At 32.6% G+C, this 19,268-nt stretch overlaps 1 protein-coding gene across 2 annotated transcripts; it reads right to left on the bottom strand.

The window, feature by feature from the left end:
- Positions 1 to 9,084: 9,084 nt before the first annotated feature.
- LOC144562157 (uncharacterized) lies at positions 9,085 to 14,430 on the bottom strand. 2 transcript variants are annotated; one of them, XM_078311324.1, is made up of 5 exons: positions 14,101 to 14,427; positions 12,484 to 13,801; positions 11,390 to 11,647; positions 10,098 to 10,253; positions 9,085 to 9,416 (listed from the first exon to the last, which is right to left on the bottom strand). In XM_078311324.1, exons 1-5 carry the CDS (start codon positions 14,109 to 14,111, stop codon positions 9,303 to 9,305), a joined length of 1,857 nt encoding a protein of 618 aa, XP_078167450.1. In that variant the 5' UTR covers positions 14,112 to 14,427; the 3' UTR covers positions 9,085 to 9,302. The 2 variants fall into 2 exon arrangements, with proteins under 2 accessions (XP_078167450.1, XP_078167458.1); XM_078311332.1 differs by lacking the exons at positions 9,085 to 9,416; positions 10,098 to 10,253 and adding an exon at positions 10,689 to 10,907 and having other exon boundaries at positions 14,101 to 14,430.
- Between the last annotated feature and the right edge of the window lie 4,838 nt (positions 14,431 to 19,268).

Raw genomic sequence — 19,268 nt, 5'->3', positions numbered from 1 at the left:
GGGGTGATTAGAGAAAGATTAATTGGGAATAACTGAATGAATAAAGAGTTGAGCTTTTTGATTAAAAAGAAAAGAATATTTGTTAAAGCTAAGAGAGAGACGTGGGAATCAAGGGTCCGTTTTTACAACTAGTTGGGGATCTCATGTGGCTCTCTCTTCATCTATATTTCTTTCTTTATCAATGGCAGCTTATATATTGCATTTGCAAGAACAAGACTGACTGGAGTGTATATTCGGTGAGTTAATTAGAATAGATGTTAATTTTTGTTTTTTCTATATAATTTTTTGAATAATATTAAAAAGATTTTATTGTAAGAATACATGAATTGAAACTATTGATTTAGATATCAGTGATTTAAATAACGGTCATAGCTGCTTTAGTAGCATTATTTGATAGACATTGTGTTGCTAACTAAAATTGCACAATTTAGCATTTTAATCGATAATGGCTTAATAAGCATCATAACAAATTTTAGCAAAGATAGTGGACTTTTGCCCTAATTTAGCAATTTTTTTCTAAATATACTCCAATTTAAGTTTTTATTACCAAACCCTTGTTTTATTTTTCACTTACTAGTTTATCGTGATGATGACCATTTCTAAAATATATATGGTAAAATACTTATATTTTTATTATTCAATTAGTTTTTATGTAATGTAATGTTTAATATTTCAAAATTTCTATTAGATAATATTGACACATTTTTCATATTTAAATATGGTACTTTGAGATTTTATTTTGTTAGATTTATTGCCTATTATATCATATCTGATCTGATATTTAAATCTTTGATTTATACTCAACATTGAAGTGTATTCTTGAGCAAAATCCGAAGGCAATTCATAATTTTGCACATTAGGGGTGGATTTTATTCAAGTATAATTAATCTTAAAAAGTTCCTAATCAAAATAGAAATTAAGCTGTTGTCACTTGTAAGGGTGCAAACAAATGCTCTTGTATTCATCATAGTGATAAGATTCGCGTATCATATATGAATTAAACTCAAATAATTTGTTTTTTTGGTGATGCTGAACCGAACGCCGAATTATTCGGTTGATCGAACTTTGACCGAATTAAACCAGAATAATTCGCGAATTTTACAAACTTTTCCCGAATTTTACTAATTTTTCCCAAATTTTTCCCATAACATATTTTTTTTGGTTTTTTTCTTTTTTTTTTCTCTCTTGCAGGACTGAGATCTCTGGTCCGGATAATTTTGAATCATTCCTGAATTATACCAGAATTATTTCCGAATCACGAATTTTTGACCTCGCCGAACCGAACATGAATAATTCATTTGTCACTATGGTATTCATTTGTGATATACATGGATATTGCCACAGAAGATCTGAGGAGAAATGAGGAAGGAGGCTAGGGTGGGGCCATGGGGGTTGGAGAAGTGGGTGGTGGGGCCAGGAGGAGAAACCACCACATGTATGCACATGCATTCAATGACCCACATGGGATGGGATGGCATAGAAAATGAAGAGCAACATGCGCTACACTGCTCTGCAATTCTTCTCTACAATAATAACTCAAATAATTAATAGGGTTTATTAACCAAATTATTAATTGTTAGGGAAGTGCTCTTATGATTCCATCAAAAACTAAAAAACAATCAAATCATAAGCGTTTAACCATTAAGAATGTGCTAGTTTTAATTTAAAATAATCATATTAAGTGTGACGTTAATTGGAGTAAATTTCTAATTATTAGGTATACATTTTTGTGTGTTGAAATTGGGATTCATTTGGTAGCAATTTATTGAATCAGATGAATCATTTGTATTAGTTATACTTATTTTATTTTTCGACTTAAGGTGATCTTAAAATTAGTATTTCACAATTCAAGTTAGTTTTTGTTAAATATAATATAAATAGGGGGAATGAAAAGAATAAAAAATAAACAACTTATAATATGAGGAAATTTTAAGATATGTTTTTATTTTTATTTTTGATGATGCCGCTTAATATTTTTGATACAATTATAATACAAGAAGTGACACATGCATATATTAGAACAAACAATTTTTTTATCCTAATTTTTTTAAATGATTAATAGTTTAACACTAATACTTTTAATTTAAAAATCGTGATACTATATATTATGCCTGATATTCAAACACACATGTTCATCAGGTCTAACTGAAAGCATACATACATTATGTTCATACATTTTTTTATCTCATACTTCAAATTCCTTTTCGTCGAACTCATGACATGTGTTTACATGTATTAAATCTAATAATTTATCAAAACATAAAATAATTTCTCAAAAAAAAAAAAAATAATTAGTTAAACACACAATTTTAGACAATAGAATTATATGCATTGTAGAGCAAGGGCTGTTTTAATTGCATGAGAGAGAAGTTTGCCATGGTGGGAACCTTATGCCTTTGCTTTCAGCCCTTTCATGCCTTGCCTTGAAGAAGGAATTTGTTTGGGACTGCCAATTGCATTACTCGTTTGGTCTCACGTCTAAACCTATCAATTTCAAGCATCTCAATTTTAATATTCTCAACAAAAACCAACAAAAAAACAAATAATTAAGATTAGGAAATATGCATGAAAGTGCCTTGTCCAAATCCCTAACCTCTCCATGTAATTAATCAACTGTTAGCTTGTTCACATCATATACCGGATAAGCACGCTTATACAAATATTATATATATTGGAATTAATTTAATTCAAATGTGGTGCAAGTACATACTGTCTGTGGATATACACACATGAATTCTTTTTATATGTATATTATATATATCTATTATGGATGTGTTTGTATATATGTAAATATATGCATGTACTTCTTTTATGGGAATGCAATCAATGCCAATGTTGCAAAAAATATTTATTTAGATTAATTAATCGACCGATTAATCGTAAGCGTTAATCAATTTATTACAGATTTTCTCGACTAATCGGACGATTATTTTCGATTATGACCGATTATTTCTGATTATGACTGAGTAATCGCTTGACAGTACCTTGTTTGTCCGACGAACACATACTATTATTTACAACACCGATTAATACATATATATATATATATATATAGAGAGAGAGAGAGAGAGATGAGCTGCGGTGAGTTGCGAAGTAAAACGCGTTTCTACTTCACGTCGTATTTTTATTTTGAAAGTCCAAACGACCGATGCGAACCGTTAGATGTGATCTCCATATTGAAATGTGATTGGAGATCAAATTTTACATTTTGGAAATTTTTACTATTTATTAAGCAATTTTGAAAACTGTTGTTTTGCTGTAAACAGTAAAAAACAGTAAAAATTTCTGGACCATCGGATCAGCGATTTTCAAAATTGCTTAATAAATAGTAAAAAAATTCCAAAAAATGTAAAATTTGGTCTCCAAGCATATTTCAATATAGAGATCATGTTGAGCGGTTCGGATTGGTTGTTTAGATTTTCAAATCGTAAAATATGAGTGTGAAGTAAAATAGTCGCTTTACTTCGCAACTCACCGTAGCCCATCTCATATATATATATGAATATGCTAATATGCTATGCGTAGCATAGAGGGCCTCCGTGCAACGGCTCAATATTCGACTTTTCAAAATCCTAACGGTCGATCCGAACCGTTCATCTTGTTCTCCATATTAATATGTGTTTGGAGACCTAATTTTATATTTTTTGGAATTTTTTTACTATTGTTTTAGATTTATTGAAAATCGCTGTTTTCAGCAAATCTGGACTATAAAAAAACAGCAATTTTCAATAAATCTAAAAAAACAGTAAAAAAATTCCAAAAAATATAAAATTTGGTCTCCAAACACATATTAATATGGAGAACAAGATGAACAGTTCGGATCGACCATTAGAATTTTGAAAAGTCGAATATTGAGTAGAGACCCTCTATGCTACGCATAACATGCTAGCAGGTTCCTATATATATATATAGGATTTGGCTAATATGCTATGGGTAGCTAAGAGGCCTCCCGTGCTACGGCTCAATATTTGACTTTTCAAAATCCTAACGGTCGATCCGAACCGTTCATCTTGTTCTCTATATTAATATGTGTTTGGAGACCAAATTTTACATTTTTTGGAAATTTTTTACTATTTTTTTAGATTTATTGAATATCGCTGTTTTTTATGGTCCAGATTTGTCTGAAAAACAGCGATTTTCAATAAATCTAAAAAAATAGTAAAAAATTTCCAAAAAATGTAAAATTTGGTCTCCAAGCACATATTAATATGGAGAACAAGATGAACGGTTCGGATCGACCATTAGAATTTTGAAAAGTCGAATATTGAGCCGTAGCACGGGAGGCCTCTTAGCTACCCATAGCACCGTAGCCAAGTCCTATATATATATATGATAAAATATATGTGCAACCTTAATTCACACTGTGTGTGCTCGCGACCGAATTCATATTATTTTATTATGTGTTAATAGACTAGCTAGTAGTCTTTTGAAGGTGCAATATATTAATATAGATAACATGGGATCCTTTAGCAAAATATAAAAAATAATACCCAATTAATTATATATGTTCGTTGCACGTTTCAATTAATATCAGGTCCATTTAAATACTTGTTATGTCATCATCTTTCCTCCCCCTGCCAGTGATGATGAAAAAAAAAAAAATTTATAATTTAATTGCTCAATTCTGAAAAAAAAAAAATTATAATTTCTCAATTCTGACTCAGACTGTTTACTAGCGAGTTCAAATTTGTTCCAGCTCAGTTCGTATTGGATCAGCTAGCTAGCAATTATATCTTATAAAAAATCCGGTTAATAGTTAACCGGATTCATATTTTTTTTTCGACTAGTCCTTTATTAATTATTGTATCTCTTTGTGTGTATCATATATAAGAGAATGAAACTCATTTCAAGGAGAAGATTAAATTCTTTTCCAAGTTGTATCTATGTGTTGCTTACTATTTAGAGATCAATTAATGATACAAATTTAGAGATTTTATATCATAATTATAACTATTTAATAATTTTAAGGTATGACGTCGGTCAAAATGAGTAATTTTTAATTTGTAAAAATATGGAGTCAATTTTAGTTTATTTTTGAAAATTGCATTAGAAAAGAAATTATCATGTAAATAAGCTTATTTTTTTCTTAAAAGAAAATGGAGTAATCTTAGAATAATTAACAACTTAATTTGGTTTTTCACTTTGATTTGTTGTTTTAATTTCTTTACAAATAATGTCCTTCCTTTTTTTTTAAATTTCATAAAAGCAAATCTAAAAACAATAATAGATGTCATGTCATAGTTAACAGTAATACTTTATTAACAAAAGTCACTTGATAATTTTAACAACTTTAATTTTTTAATTTGTCTTCATCACACTGAAAGTATTGTCAAATTAAAGTTTGACAGAAGGTACATTATCAAAGATTCTTTAACTTTTTAATTATTTTGTTTGTGATGGTAAGTAGCAGCCATTTGGGCATAAATAGTATTTTCTCTGGCCTTATCTGTTAGAGTAAAAATAGTAAAAGAAATCATGATATAAAATAATAAATGCATGCTCTCAATGACATAACAGCAAGCACTTCATATGAAAAGTATGAGCTATATAACTTTTGACTAGTGTGCTGAATTTCAATTTTTTTTATTAATTAATTAGGGAATTTTCAGTCTTGATATCTAAACTTTTACAAAGCTTTTTTTTTTTAAATGATCAATAGAAGGATAATTTTTGGCTAATTTGAGAAGTGTTGAAGGTCGACTAATTAAATTCATTTATAAAAGTTAAAGGACTATTTAATTTAGTACAAGTTAATTTGCTTACCGAAACAAACTTGATATTAATTGTTTAAAGTCCAAATCCAACGACCAACTTGCTCTTAATTTAAAAATAATAATAATAATAATTTTGTAATGCATTTTGAGTTTTTTTTTTAGTTTATAAATTTTTCTTTTTATCATGACATGCAGTCCAAGAGTTGTCAAATCTTCAATTCATATTTCGTAATATATTATGAGGAGGGATCCATTTACAATATTTGAGTTACAACATTTTATAACAATTAATTAATTTTACGAATTTTAAAGTCAAAACTGTCGATCCAACCCGTTCAACATTATATCTATATTAAATTGTACTTGGAGAAAAAAAATTTACATTTATTTTGAATTTTAATTATTATTTATTAAGTATTTTATAAAAACTGTTATTTTTCAGTGGTTCAGAATCGTCTAAAAATAGTAGTTTTGTAAAATATTTAATAAATAGTTAAATATTCAAAAAAATATAAAAATTAATCTCCAAGCACATTTTAATATAGGAGGAGGGTTCCAATGCCTCCATTTTTTGTACCTCCATCATGCCTCCATTTTTAAAAACTTAAATAACTCAAAATTTAAATTATAAATATCAAAATAAAACAGTTAGATGTGATCTATGCTATTTTCTCTATATGCTCATAAAATATTATCACATTTCAATTTTGTTTTCATGTGAATTAATAAGTTGAAAAATCAACGTCTAGAAATTATCCACATTAGTACGTTTTTTTACAATCTCTTGATGACAACCAAAACAAAGTTGAAATGTCGTAATATTTTACATGTGCATAGATAAAATGATGTAGATCATATCCAACGGTTTTATTTTGACTTTTAAGTTTCAAATTTTTAGTTATTATAGTTTTTAAAAATGGAGGCATGATGGAGGCACCAAAAATGAAGACATTTGAACTCTCTTCTTAATGATAGAGATCCTGTTAAACATTTTAGATTGACTGTTTTGACTTTAAAAGTCATAAAACCAATATTGTTGTAAAATATTGTAAGTAGATCCCTCTTCATTATAGAATTTGTATGTATATATTATAGAATTTGTAATTATGTGCTATACTTTCTTAATTTACTTTATTTTTATTTTTTTTTTTCCTTTTTCCACTACTTTTGATCGGACCTACATAGAAGTGCCAAAATGGTCGGTCGTGTTGACCGTAAATAACGGTCAGCAATGTCTGACGCCTAACAACATACTTTATTGACCGGCGACTTAATTAGAAGGCACGGTCAGACTCAGACAGGTCCGAATCAAAATCATATTGAATTTGATAAAATTTAATATTCAACAAGATATATTTTGTTTTAGTTAAACAAATTAAATATTTATTAATAAGATACAAACTATAAAAAACAAATTATTAAAAATAACATCCGCGTGAATATTAATGCAGATCTAACGGCTCTGATCCGCTTATCTAGAGCTACTTAGGAGCGAAGGTAGAAACTTTTTCTATGAAGACAGGGTTTCAATGAGATCAATAGTAAATATATAATTAATAGTTAGAAATTCAGCTTAATTTATGAAAATATTTCAGTTTGAATTTTAATTCTTATAAATAAATTATTTAAATTTTTGTTAACTTCTATTTTTTTTTATTCAAGGCTTTAAATAGTGATAATGTTTAACTACAGTAACATATGATAAAGCTAATACAAAAATCATCCTATATTATGATAATTAAATTTATAAAATTGTGTGAAGTCTCTCTAAAAGTTAATAAAATGTTCAACTTTTAAAACCACAAATAAAAAGGTTGTAACTAAAAAAGCTTAAATTGTCTCTTTCCTTTGACATGATAAACACGGTATCTAATTCCATTCAAGCATGTTATGTATATATGTTCTCTCTTTCACATTTGATTAAGACTAAGACACATGCATGCAATTGGTGTTTGAAAATTCCCTCTTTTTATTAATTTCAAAATAATTAATTAGCTTAATTGAATAGTGACTCAACTAACTATTTTTATAATATCGAGAACTAGTTTTTAATTTAGTGGCAAAAACAATGTCTTTCGTGTGAGAAGTAGCATGTTTAAAATTCAGATAGAGATTTCTTGTGAATATTAAATAGTTGAGTGGCTTGAACTCCAGCTTTTACTAAAACAGAAATTATTCTTGTAATTTTGATATAGGTATCAAGTGTTTTCAAACAACATAATATGAATTTTTTTTTTATGTTAATATCACCGAGAGAAATATTTGTTGAGCTAAAAAAACACTTTAGTTCTACTCAATTACAAATATATAAAATATGAGGATATATCCCAACAAAAAAGAAAAAAAATTTTGGAACTATTAGAATTGTTTTTTTCTACTCACATATTTATCTAGGTTATTAACTTTTCCATTAAAACTATTTTTAAATATTTTTAAAGTATTCAATTTATCCTTTATTATTATTTTTTTTAAAAAAGTATGTAACCTAGATATTAAAGTCAAATAAGCGAAAAGGCCATTGCTTAAATAGCTCACCAATCCAACCAACCACCACACGTGTATAATTAACATGTACATTATCAAATTTATTCATGCATCATCCCCATTTAATGTGAGGTGTTATCTGAAAATGAGTTGACAAGTTGAAAATCATACATCAGCCGAATTACATTGACTATATATATATTCTCTAGATTTCAAATAAAATAGGGTTGGCAACGAGCCGAGCTCAGCTAAGCTAGAGGTAGCTCGTGACTTGTTTGTTTTTAAAACGAGTGAGCTAATGTTAGAGTTCGAGTTAAAAAAATTGATTCGTGACTTGCTTGTTTTCAGACCGAATCAAAAACGAGCGAGCCACGAGCCGTATGCTTTTTGTTATCTGGATAGTAATGAGCCAACCTTGATGTAGCTCGTAGCTCGTAGCTCGCTCGTTCGTTTCTAAAATGAGAGAGTCATGAACGAGCTAACATTTAGGTTTGAGCTAAAAAAATTGACCCGTGACTCGTTCATTTTCGGATCAAACTTGAGCAAGTTTCAATACTCAAGCTCCCAATATATTTCCACTATTTCTGGATATTTTCATTTTTTTTAATATAAATAATTAAACATTAACAACAGTTTTTAGCTAAATGTTAAGAATTAGTTTGTCAATAATACAAAGTTCAAAATTGGCAAAATTTTGTGACTGAATAAAAATAATTGTTATATTATACAAACTTCACATAGCTTGCTTATTGTTACAACACAATTTTTCTTACTTTTTATAATTGTGAAGTTATAAATTTTTATATTATTGACAAATATGTTGGTCAAATTGAAACTTTATAATTATAGATAAATATCAGTTCCACAGAAAATAAAATAAAAAATGTTTTTCTTATTTCCAATTTACGGTATTCCACCGCATTTGATCATAGACTGAAAATTTGTAGTGAGTTGAACAAAAAGGATTACAATAAGAAAAGAAAAGAAATTTTAAAAAAGAACAAACAAATTCTCCATTCTCCATTGCAAAATCACCTATTAACATATTCAAAACGCTAACTAGATTTGAAGTATCAAAATTGTTATTAAAATCAGGTTGAAATATCATGCAAGGCCTTCCATTGTATACCGAAGATCTTTCGCCCAATCAGCTTTAAACAGCAAGGTCCGAAGTGTTTGCATTACATCGTAATCTGGATCCAACTTTCTTTGCCACCCCTATAAAATGTTCATAAAACTTGCCACATCAGTTGAGTATGAAATTATGTACCAGTCCAGTACCGGTTCAGTGATCTGTTTTGCTTATTTCTTTGTTCGTTGATTTATTTGGTTTTTGTCAGCTGGGTTATTTAATAGAACCAACTGAGAATACTACAATTTTCTTATGGTAAAAATCACAGTAATGTACTATAGTTATAAAAGAATATTAACAGACTAAAAAGAGAAAGGAGATCCAAAATAAAATATGGGAGAAATTTATTTTTTCTTTCTGAAATTATAAAACATTTTTTTTACATAAATCGCTGAAAATATCCAACGTTAAACATTGACAACTTCACCCCGATCTCTACTGAGCAATTTCCTTTTAAAGCCCCCACTCAACTTTATTAGATTTAGGTGCCAGGTCAGGCTATGTGGTACTTTAGTTAATACCAAAAATAGAAAATAAAGCAATTTAGTCATTTTATGATTAATTAATTCACTGGACCATTACTTTTGTCATTAGACCACAAACAACAAAACAAAGTTTGAATGCCACAAATGTCAGGTCTTATGTATCCAAATCCTGGATGCTAATTACAAAAATACCCCAGAAGAACCAAATAGGTAAACCCGCAAAAGAATATATTGAGTTTAATCCCAGAAATGCAAGCAAGAAGTTAAATAGATTAAAGTTACCTCTAGAACTAAAGTGGTGACCATAACAGTGCACACATTGCCATCAATGTTGACCTTGTGGCGCCGCACCTGATCGAGCAATTGATGCATGCACTCTGCCGGATGCACTACATCTCCCTCTGCTGTACCCCAAAAAGAGAACGACTTCTCTACCTCCTGTTTTCACAAAAGAGCTTCAATTAGCAAAAGAATAATGGTGGTGAAATAAAAGACACCATGCAATGTGAGATTTGTGACTGGAGTCAATGTGAGAAGCAAAACATACTTGTGGCATGTAATGCAGAGCTTTTAGTTGTACCTGTCATTTGACATAATGAGCTGGTAGTATCGGGTTTCATTTTTCTTTTCTTTTTTCCATTTCATCACATTTTGTTTGCTTTTTTCCACTCATGGAAAAAAAAACTATAAAAATGCTTGCTTCTGTCCCATAAAATCTAGTCAAAAGTGGGAAGTATGCAAATGATGTGTAAATACAGCACTGCCTATAGAAATATTTGTATAATAGCAACTTTTCTAACGAAGTCAATATTAAAATAAAAAACACAACATGATATTATAAAAAAGAATATAGAAGAAAAGCTCCAGAGCAAAAATGTTTTTTATTTTGGATAACAAAATATTTCAAATAGAAAAGGAAGATGCACTTCTGCTAATACAAAGGAAAAAAAAAATAATCAAGGACACAGAACAAGCACAAGAATTTACGCATAAAAATCTCAAAGAATGCAGGAAATGGAACCAATCAATCTCATATACAGAATGGCCTGATTTGAATCAGTTTTCTTCAGAAAACTTAAACAGTGTAACAGCCTGGGTGAACACAAATGTTTTGTCAGTAAATAACATTTAACTTGGAGTGAGGTTACGGTACTATGTATAAGTGCACTTTGGTCCATACTATGGATCCATATCTTCATTTTCGAAGTCTAAATAGTCGATATGAACTGTTCATCATGATCTCCATATGAAAATGTACTTGGAGGCCTAATGCACTTTGTTTATTATTTTGGATAGGTCGAAAATCACTTATTTTGAAATTTGAATGGTGAAGAGTTTTTAGATTAAGTGATTTTGTACCTATTTAAAGAAAATAGTAAAAAAAAAAATTTAAATGTACAATTTGACATCAAAGCACATTTTCATATGAAGATCATGTTGAGCAGAACGGATCGACTGTTTGGATTTTAAAAAATGGAGACATGCATCCATAGTACGAACCAAAGTGCACTATGCATTGTACCATAGCCTCACTCTTTAACAGATCCTGGGACCTAAGCTCAAAAAAAACATACCTCAATGAAGGCCTGAGGGTTGGGGCACTTCTGGTTCTTTGAAAGCCTGAGTGCTGACAGTGCAGCGGTACGGCCGTCTCGAAGTGCCACCGACTTGAAGAACTCAATAAGGTTGACACGATCGGTGCTTGACAGCTCAGCAGTCATGCCCACGTCAAGGAAAACAACATGCGGCCTCGACTTCTTTGCGCTCTTCGGGCGCACCACACGCACCAAGATGTTTCCCGGATGCATGTCAGCATGCACAAAGTTGTCCACCTAAGAGAGAAAAAGAGGAGCATGTTAAAACCAAGTCCAGTTGATTATCATCTTAGCTACTCCCATGATTTCAAAAAATTTAATCATGTATATTGAAATTTAATTGAATTTTTATTTTTTCTTAACATTTTTATATAGTTCAGTCCCCTCATGAAATGTTAAATGTGTGCTTGTAGCCTAGTGGTTAGAATTCCATTTAGTGGTTGTAGAGACTTAGGTTCAAATCCCAATGACCAAACATGTATTTTCACATATTATGCATTTTACGTTCAGCCCCCCTATCTAAATTTTCTAGTTCCGCCCCTAGTTATCATTTACTCACTAATTCCTCTTTTCTGATTGCTATTTTTTAAGATTTAAACCCTTAACAACAATTTGTCAAGCCTAATACCTGCCTTTAGAATCCTTATCTAAATGAAAAAAAAAAAAATCAAGTGAAATAGAAAACAAATCCATATTCAGTGGGCAATAGAAAGAAAAAAGGTTTAATTCTGGCTTTTTTTTAATGGAAGGCTATATAGCCCAGTTATATTACTGTAAAAGGTTTATATACAAATCAAGGACCTCAACCTGAATGAAGCAATAGACCCCTTGCATTTTTTTCTAAAAAACCCTTGCTGGTATGCCCCAATTACGCTTCAGCCACACACATTACTTTCTTATAGTAACCCAATTTGCATCATAAGCATGGGCATACCAGAAAGATCCAAAATCCTAACCCTTTAACCAAAAGAACAGGAAGGTACTGATAAACTCAGATTGGTACCAAACACTGGTACACCACAATCTGAGGCACATATACTGCAAAAAAAAAAAATAGTTTCAAGTGTAATTACCAGAAGCATTTTCAGAAGAGCATGGGTTCCAATGTGTGCAAGAGCACTCTTCAACCGATCATGGCCCTCCAGCTCATCAACATAACGCGAGACGCTGTCGCCATCTTCATAAGTCTCAACCAGCACAGCCGGGTGCACAAGTGGGTACACGGGTCTGGGGAATGACACATCCTTCCAGCGCCTGAAGTTATATATAAACCGGCTGAGATGTGCGGCCTCTCTTGCCAAATCTACCTGAGCCATCATAAAAACCGCAAACTGTTGCACGCTCTCGTCAAGTCTCAACCATCTCAGCGTGGGGATGCAATTTGAAATTTTTGCAACAGCATTTATTATGTTGAAATCCCGTCTGATTGCTTCTCCCACACCTGGGTGCCTCACCTTAACAGCAACCGTAAGTTGCTTGGCATTTTTTAAACGGGCTCGGTGCACCTGAGCCACACTACCAGATGCAACTGGCTCCTCCTCGAAATCATCAAAGATGTCAGAGATCTTACGCCCAAATGACTTCTCAACAGTTCTCTTGGTGTATGCAAAGCTGTGTGCTGGTGCTTTGGTGTGGAGCTTGGAGAGTTCAGTGCACAGGTCAGCAGGGAACAAGTCGGGCCTGGTTGCAGCCCACTGGCCCCATTTTATGAATGCGGGGCCCGCTTCCTCCAGGGTTCGGCGGACCACACGCAACCAAGTCTGTCTGAACTGGCCATCAAACCGCTCCGCAAAAGGAGCCATGACTATGCTAGGTGTAAATAGCAATGCAAGGTACATTGACCTTATGAGTAATACTACAAACTCAGCTACTGAGAGAATGAAATTGGTGAGGTACACACGGCTGTCTTGTGCATGCATGTAAATGGAATTACTTTGGGGAAATGAATAATCACCATCAGCATGGGCACGTGTTGTTAGTGCTGCGCCACCAGCTGTAAATGCAAAAAGGTATGGTACCACATGGTACCGTTGCGCAGCTAGGGTTAAGGCACATGCAACCCGACTCACAACTGCAGAGGACACACGTCTAGAATGTTTCAAACTAGACAGTCGTTTCCATGCAATCTGAGCCTGGTACGCCATTGTACCAGTGTAAGAGAGGGAAGAGAAGGTTTTCATGCCATGTTGGCTTGTGTAAGGGTTTCCTCTATTGGATAAAAGAAAGGATTTGTATTGTGAGAAACCTCTGGACGAGTGTACCATGGCACGAGTTGTAAATGAAGCGGCATGAATGTGTAGCTCGGTTGAGTGAGGCTTTGCACTTGCAAGGAAAGATCGGCCGAGCTCTCTGATCTTTCCCAGCTCATCTTTTTTACTTAGAAAAAGCAACCTAAAGGAGTTGGATAGACATTGAACTTAGTCACTAATTAAGAACCTACTTTGTTAATACAAATAGGATCAAATTGGGAACACCATACTGTCTTGATTGAGGTGAAGTGCACTAGTTTTACTCATTTTGAAAGCTAACAACTGAACCCTAATTCTTTCCTTGATCGGCATAAAGCACAGTATCTTCCATTCAAATTCAGAAATTTGCTCCTTGTGATAACTATACCTCAATTCGGGGTCAAATTTGACAGTTTTCCATCCTAATTTTCACAAAAGTAACAACAGAAAGGAGAAACAAACCTTGAGATCATTCTCCCAAATTGAAACACCTTTGGCAAGAGATATCAACAACCTGAAACACAAACGGAGAAACCGCGTAAGAAACTGCTCCTCCTATGCAAGGAACAACCGATTCGAACAACCGATGGCGCTACTAACATGTCGGGAGGCGCCCGATTGGATCAGTGCCACGCTCGGTTCTGAGATTTCTCTGAGAGAGGGAGAGAGATGTGAGGAGGAAGAGAGGCCGCGTAAGGAAGGGATCCAAAGCAGCCACGCCGCACCAGAGAGAGAGAGAAAGAGAGGGACAGAGAGAGAAATGGAGAGGAGAGCATAGGATAGTCTCCAGTCAGATATGCACACGTCTTCCATCGGGAGACGCCGCCAAGGAAACGGGAGAAGAATCTCAGCCGTTGGATCGGGGATCGTGATCAGAAGTCGCCAGGACTGCCATTCTACGAACCATTTCCGTTAGAGTGGGGCCCGCTGTCAGTCTCAGTACCTAGAAAATTGGGAGTTCGATCCAGCATCTCTTAAAGTAACCGATTTTTTTAGTTTTGATCTGGACCGTCCGATCATAAATAGGGCCACGTTGGCCCTTTAATATTCATGTTAGAGAAGATCGGACGGTCCAGAATAAAATTAAAAAAATTGGTTACTTTAGGGGATCCGAAATAGAGTGGATACCAGTCCGAAAAAGGAAATGAGAGTGAAGATTATAACAGTTCAGTTTTTACTTCATGCAGTGCAGGAACCGTATGCAGCGCTGTTTTGATTCTATAAACCGTGCACTGCATGAAGTGAAAACGTCTCTGTTAAAATATTTACCCGCAAATAAGGCATTGATGGAACAAAGAAAGGTAGAAGAACTTTATTCTGGATGAAAGCTATGTGTATTTTTAAAAAGTTAGAATAACAAGTCAAAAAGTTCAACAATTAAAATTTATCAAAATATATAACAGTTTTATCATTTAATTATAATATCTGTTTAAAAGAGTGTTTATTTTAACAGAGAGACCCTTTGTGGTTTTGAATGGTCAGAAAATTAATAAAAAAAATTATCATAGCGTTCAAAAGAGACTTGAATAAATAGTGGAGATAATTTAAAGTTTATAACTTATACTGAGCATTGATGCCTTGATTGTGAGATATTTTGTATAGTTTTTATGTTTTGTAAAGTTTATTTTATATTAGATTAAGATGTCAAAAATTGAACATATTAAAATTGATCTATTATAACTAACTAAATTTGTTCAATTATTACACTGGATCTAGTCTAAACTTCAAAAAAAAAAATAATTAAGGTGCAAATATACCTCTCGAAAATAAATAAAGTCAACATTTTGAGTTCACCATTAAAAATTTTAAAAATGAATAAAATGTGAGATTATGATATTTTGTGACATTAATTATAAGCTTGTGCCATTACAACCCTACTAATGTATATATAATAATGTATTTATCTGCGAATAATTATGAATGCGGGCATGATATTTACATATATAATATCAACCATAGGTATAATCTTAATTAATATTATACATGATATACATTTTTGCATATATTATCATACATAAAGTGGTTGGCTAAGTTTATATATAGTGGTAAGACCAAAGTCGACCTAGTACTGCCAGTTTGTTTTTGCATTTATTTTTATAATTTTATAGTTCAAATTGTTGGTTTGAAGTGTTCAATGAGTTCTTCATATTAAAATGTACATAGAGATCAAATTTTATATTTTTTAGAAATAAAATACTTTCTTTAGAATTTTTGAAAGAAATAAAAAAAATTCTAAAAAAACAACAATTTTCAAAAAATTATAAATATAGTAAAAAATTTATAAAACATATAAAATTTGGTATTCAAACACATTTTTATATGGTAAACATATTGAGCATTTCAGGTCGACTTTTTGTGCTTTAAAATCACTAAAATAAACTATAGTATCAAAACCTTGATCATACCACTATGAAATTTGCCAACCTCATACATGTATCTATAATTCAAACATTTTTTGTGGGAAGAGGGGTCTGTCCGATGGCCATCGAACCACTTTTGTGTTCAATGGGTTCTCTCATCGTCAGATTTGCTTTAGGATTCGTGTGTACGGATTTTAAAGCAGACGCGAAATTGCAGGCGCAAATCCTAAAGCAGATTCGACGGTGAAGAGAACTCATCGAACACAAAAGTGGTCCGATGGGCGTCGGACGCCCCCCTCTCCCTTTTTTGTGACCTTTCAGTCATGGCGCCAAAAAATTTCAAAATTTTTGAACAAGGAATTAAGTCAACTCAAATTCAATGTACATTATTTATACATGCCTTAAAAATATCTAATAAAATTAAACTCAGTTTTTGATACATTGAACTTACATAAGGGTAAATTTTATAATTATTCTCCTACTCATATCATTGATAAATAACTGCCAAACCAAATATATATACATCTAGTTATATATCTTATGAACTTCTCAAAAATCAATATATATATCCTTCTTCCCAAATTCTTCTCTAAATTTGCAAAGCAAGAAATTTATCAACATGAATTTCTTTGAGGAACAATTTGATTTGCTCAACCCTTTTCAAGTTGTCGATACACCGCCACCTCGAATGGAAGATATCCTCTCATTCTCCACCATCGACCAATCGACCGATACAATTTTGAATCGGTCCCGTTTCAATAACAAAGCTTGCGAAAACAAACACCGTGCATCCGTCTTCAGGTCGATCAACCTCATGCAACCAAAACCTAAATTTGTTTTCATTCCAACCCCATTCTACACTCCTCCTGCAACAAAGGTTGCTACTCAAAATGATGCAAATAATATGATTACCACTAGATCGACCGAAGATCGAAGCGTTTCACCTAATAGCTCTATGGTAGGAACCAAATCCACTTGCTTGAACGCCATGCCGGAAATTGAACCGAAAACCGCACCTCTGATATCTTGGTTTAACCCTCAAATTGAGCTGAAAACCGAACGAGCATGCGACTTCCTGAAGTACAACGCTCCTTGGAATAGCGCTCCATTGGAAACTATGAAACAGAAGCGCCCGAAATTTGAACTCGGATATAAGTTCCGGGACAACACTACTCCTTGGAATGGTGTTCCAGTTCTAAACTTGAAGCAAAAGCAACATAAAATCAAACCGGCATATGGCGCTATCGAGTACAGCACTCGTCCTTGGAATAGTGTACAAGTTGAAGATGTGAAGAAAAAGCAGCCAATAATGGAACCAATTCCAGCACATGATCACTTCCGGTGCAACGCTTCTTCGACAAGTACGGTGACATCAGTGCAGCTTTATAATCATAGATGCACCATATGCTGTAAGGCATTTCCTTCTCCGCAAAGTCTCGGTGGCCATATGAGCGCACATGTGAGGAAGATCAATAAGAGAGCGCCGAACAATCAAACTACGAAACGCTGTAAGAGGAGTTATATTAATATTTAAGTTGTGTTTTTAATTAAGTTTTAGCTAGAATGCTAGCTCAAATTCATGTTAGGGTTCATAAAATAGCGGTAGAATGCATGCGGCTTTAATGGCGTTTATGATGTTATATTAATATGGTGAGAGAGAAGTAGGTGTAAGAGTAGATTGTGAGGCTTTTTTTTTTTTTGTCATATCAAACAAAATGATTGCTTCCTCTTGAACTCATTATATTTTTTTCTTTGCAGCTCTTCAAATCCTATAGGCAAACTGAAATATTCTGAAACATTTGAAATAACTTGGTAGTGGTATATATATATTGTTTTATATTAGGCTTGGTGCATATATATATATATGGCATTTTGTTTTGTTATAGTGAATTTTCATTGCTCAATACTGTGTTAATTTGTGTTTTGTAGAAAAAATGAACAGAAAACTCTAAACCCTAAACCCTAGACCTATCAGAATAAATATATTGTTACAATTAAATTTTTAAAATGAAATTATAAGGAAGAATTAATTATATTTATTGTTTCCTTGTTTCTTGCATTTAAAATATGCATGCATTAACATATGTATATTCATTGTATCTTTCTCATTTTGCCTTGTCTCCATGCCATTGTCATTTAAAATGAATATATATCATGACATTTTTTTGTCATATGAATCATGAAGTTGAATGAACAATGCATCTATATATACATCCTCCCCATTAATTGGTAAGTATTTATAATTTTCTTGCTGCCTGTAAATACAAATAAGAAATATTTTAATATTTATATTCAAGTAAACGAAATAAAATATGTTGCATGTAATGTTCAAAATTTTGCCTTTTTCCTAACACTTTTTAGTATTAGGTTGTAAATAAATGTTCATTTATATAAAAGCAAAAAATTAATGATGTTTGAAGTGCGTAGTTTCCTCAAATATTGAAGCGGCGCGCAAGAACGAATCCTCAAGCAGATCGGACGAAAGTAGAACTCATCAAACTAAAATTTGAATCTGATGAACATCAGACACACTTTTGAGAAAAGGCGGGCACAAGTAAAATAAAGGGTCGTTCAATTCATAGAGATTCTCAAATTAATATGCATTAATTTTAACTATTTCGTAAATTTAAACTGTATGTATAAATATTGATGTCTAACGCACCATTTAAGTCAGGGGATCGAATCTCCTGCCCCCAGAGTCACTGTTAGTGGGCCCCCTAAACCCTAAACTCTAAACCCGGCCCCACCCACCCTAATTAAATCCGACCCCACCCCGCAGTAACTGAGGGGGCAGGATTTTTCTGCACCCCGGAGAGCAAGTGATCTGCTTCCTTAGGTCAGACATCGAACAAATCTCGATTTGATGTTCATGGGAAGTTGGGAACACCTATAATAATAAAAAAAAAAAAAATCCGAATCCTCCCAGGTACGTACGTACCTGACTCAAACGGACGGTTCAACACAGCCCGTTGAAACGAACGGTTCAGATTAACTCAAAACGGTGCTTATTCGGAGATATATAGCACAGGGGTAGTATTATTTGTGCTTTCAAATTCGTGCTAAGTTAAAAGAACGATCTTGGACCGTCCGTTTCTAATTTGCTTGAATTCTCCGAAAGAAGGAACTAAGCTCGCACTTGGTAATATTTCTTTCCCATCAACACAGCCCGTTAAACAATTTAACAAGCTAGGCCTGATTATGGCCTATATATAATATATGGGCTTATAAAAAATAACACTGCCCGGAAGTTCTAGGCCTTTGCTTCACAAA

Source organism: Carex rostrata, chromosome 1, assembly GCF_964058835.1.
Source record: "Carex rostrata chromosome 1, lpCarRost1.2, whole genome shotgun sequence".
NCBI classification, from domain to species: Eukaryota; Viridiplantae; Streptophyta; class Magnoliopsida; order Poales; family Cyperaceae; genus Carex; species Carex rostrata.
The sequence above is the reverse complement of the archived record's forward strand: the minus strand, read 5'-3'. Positions and strand labels throughout refer to the sequence as shown.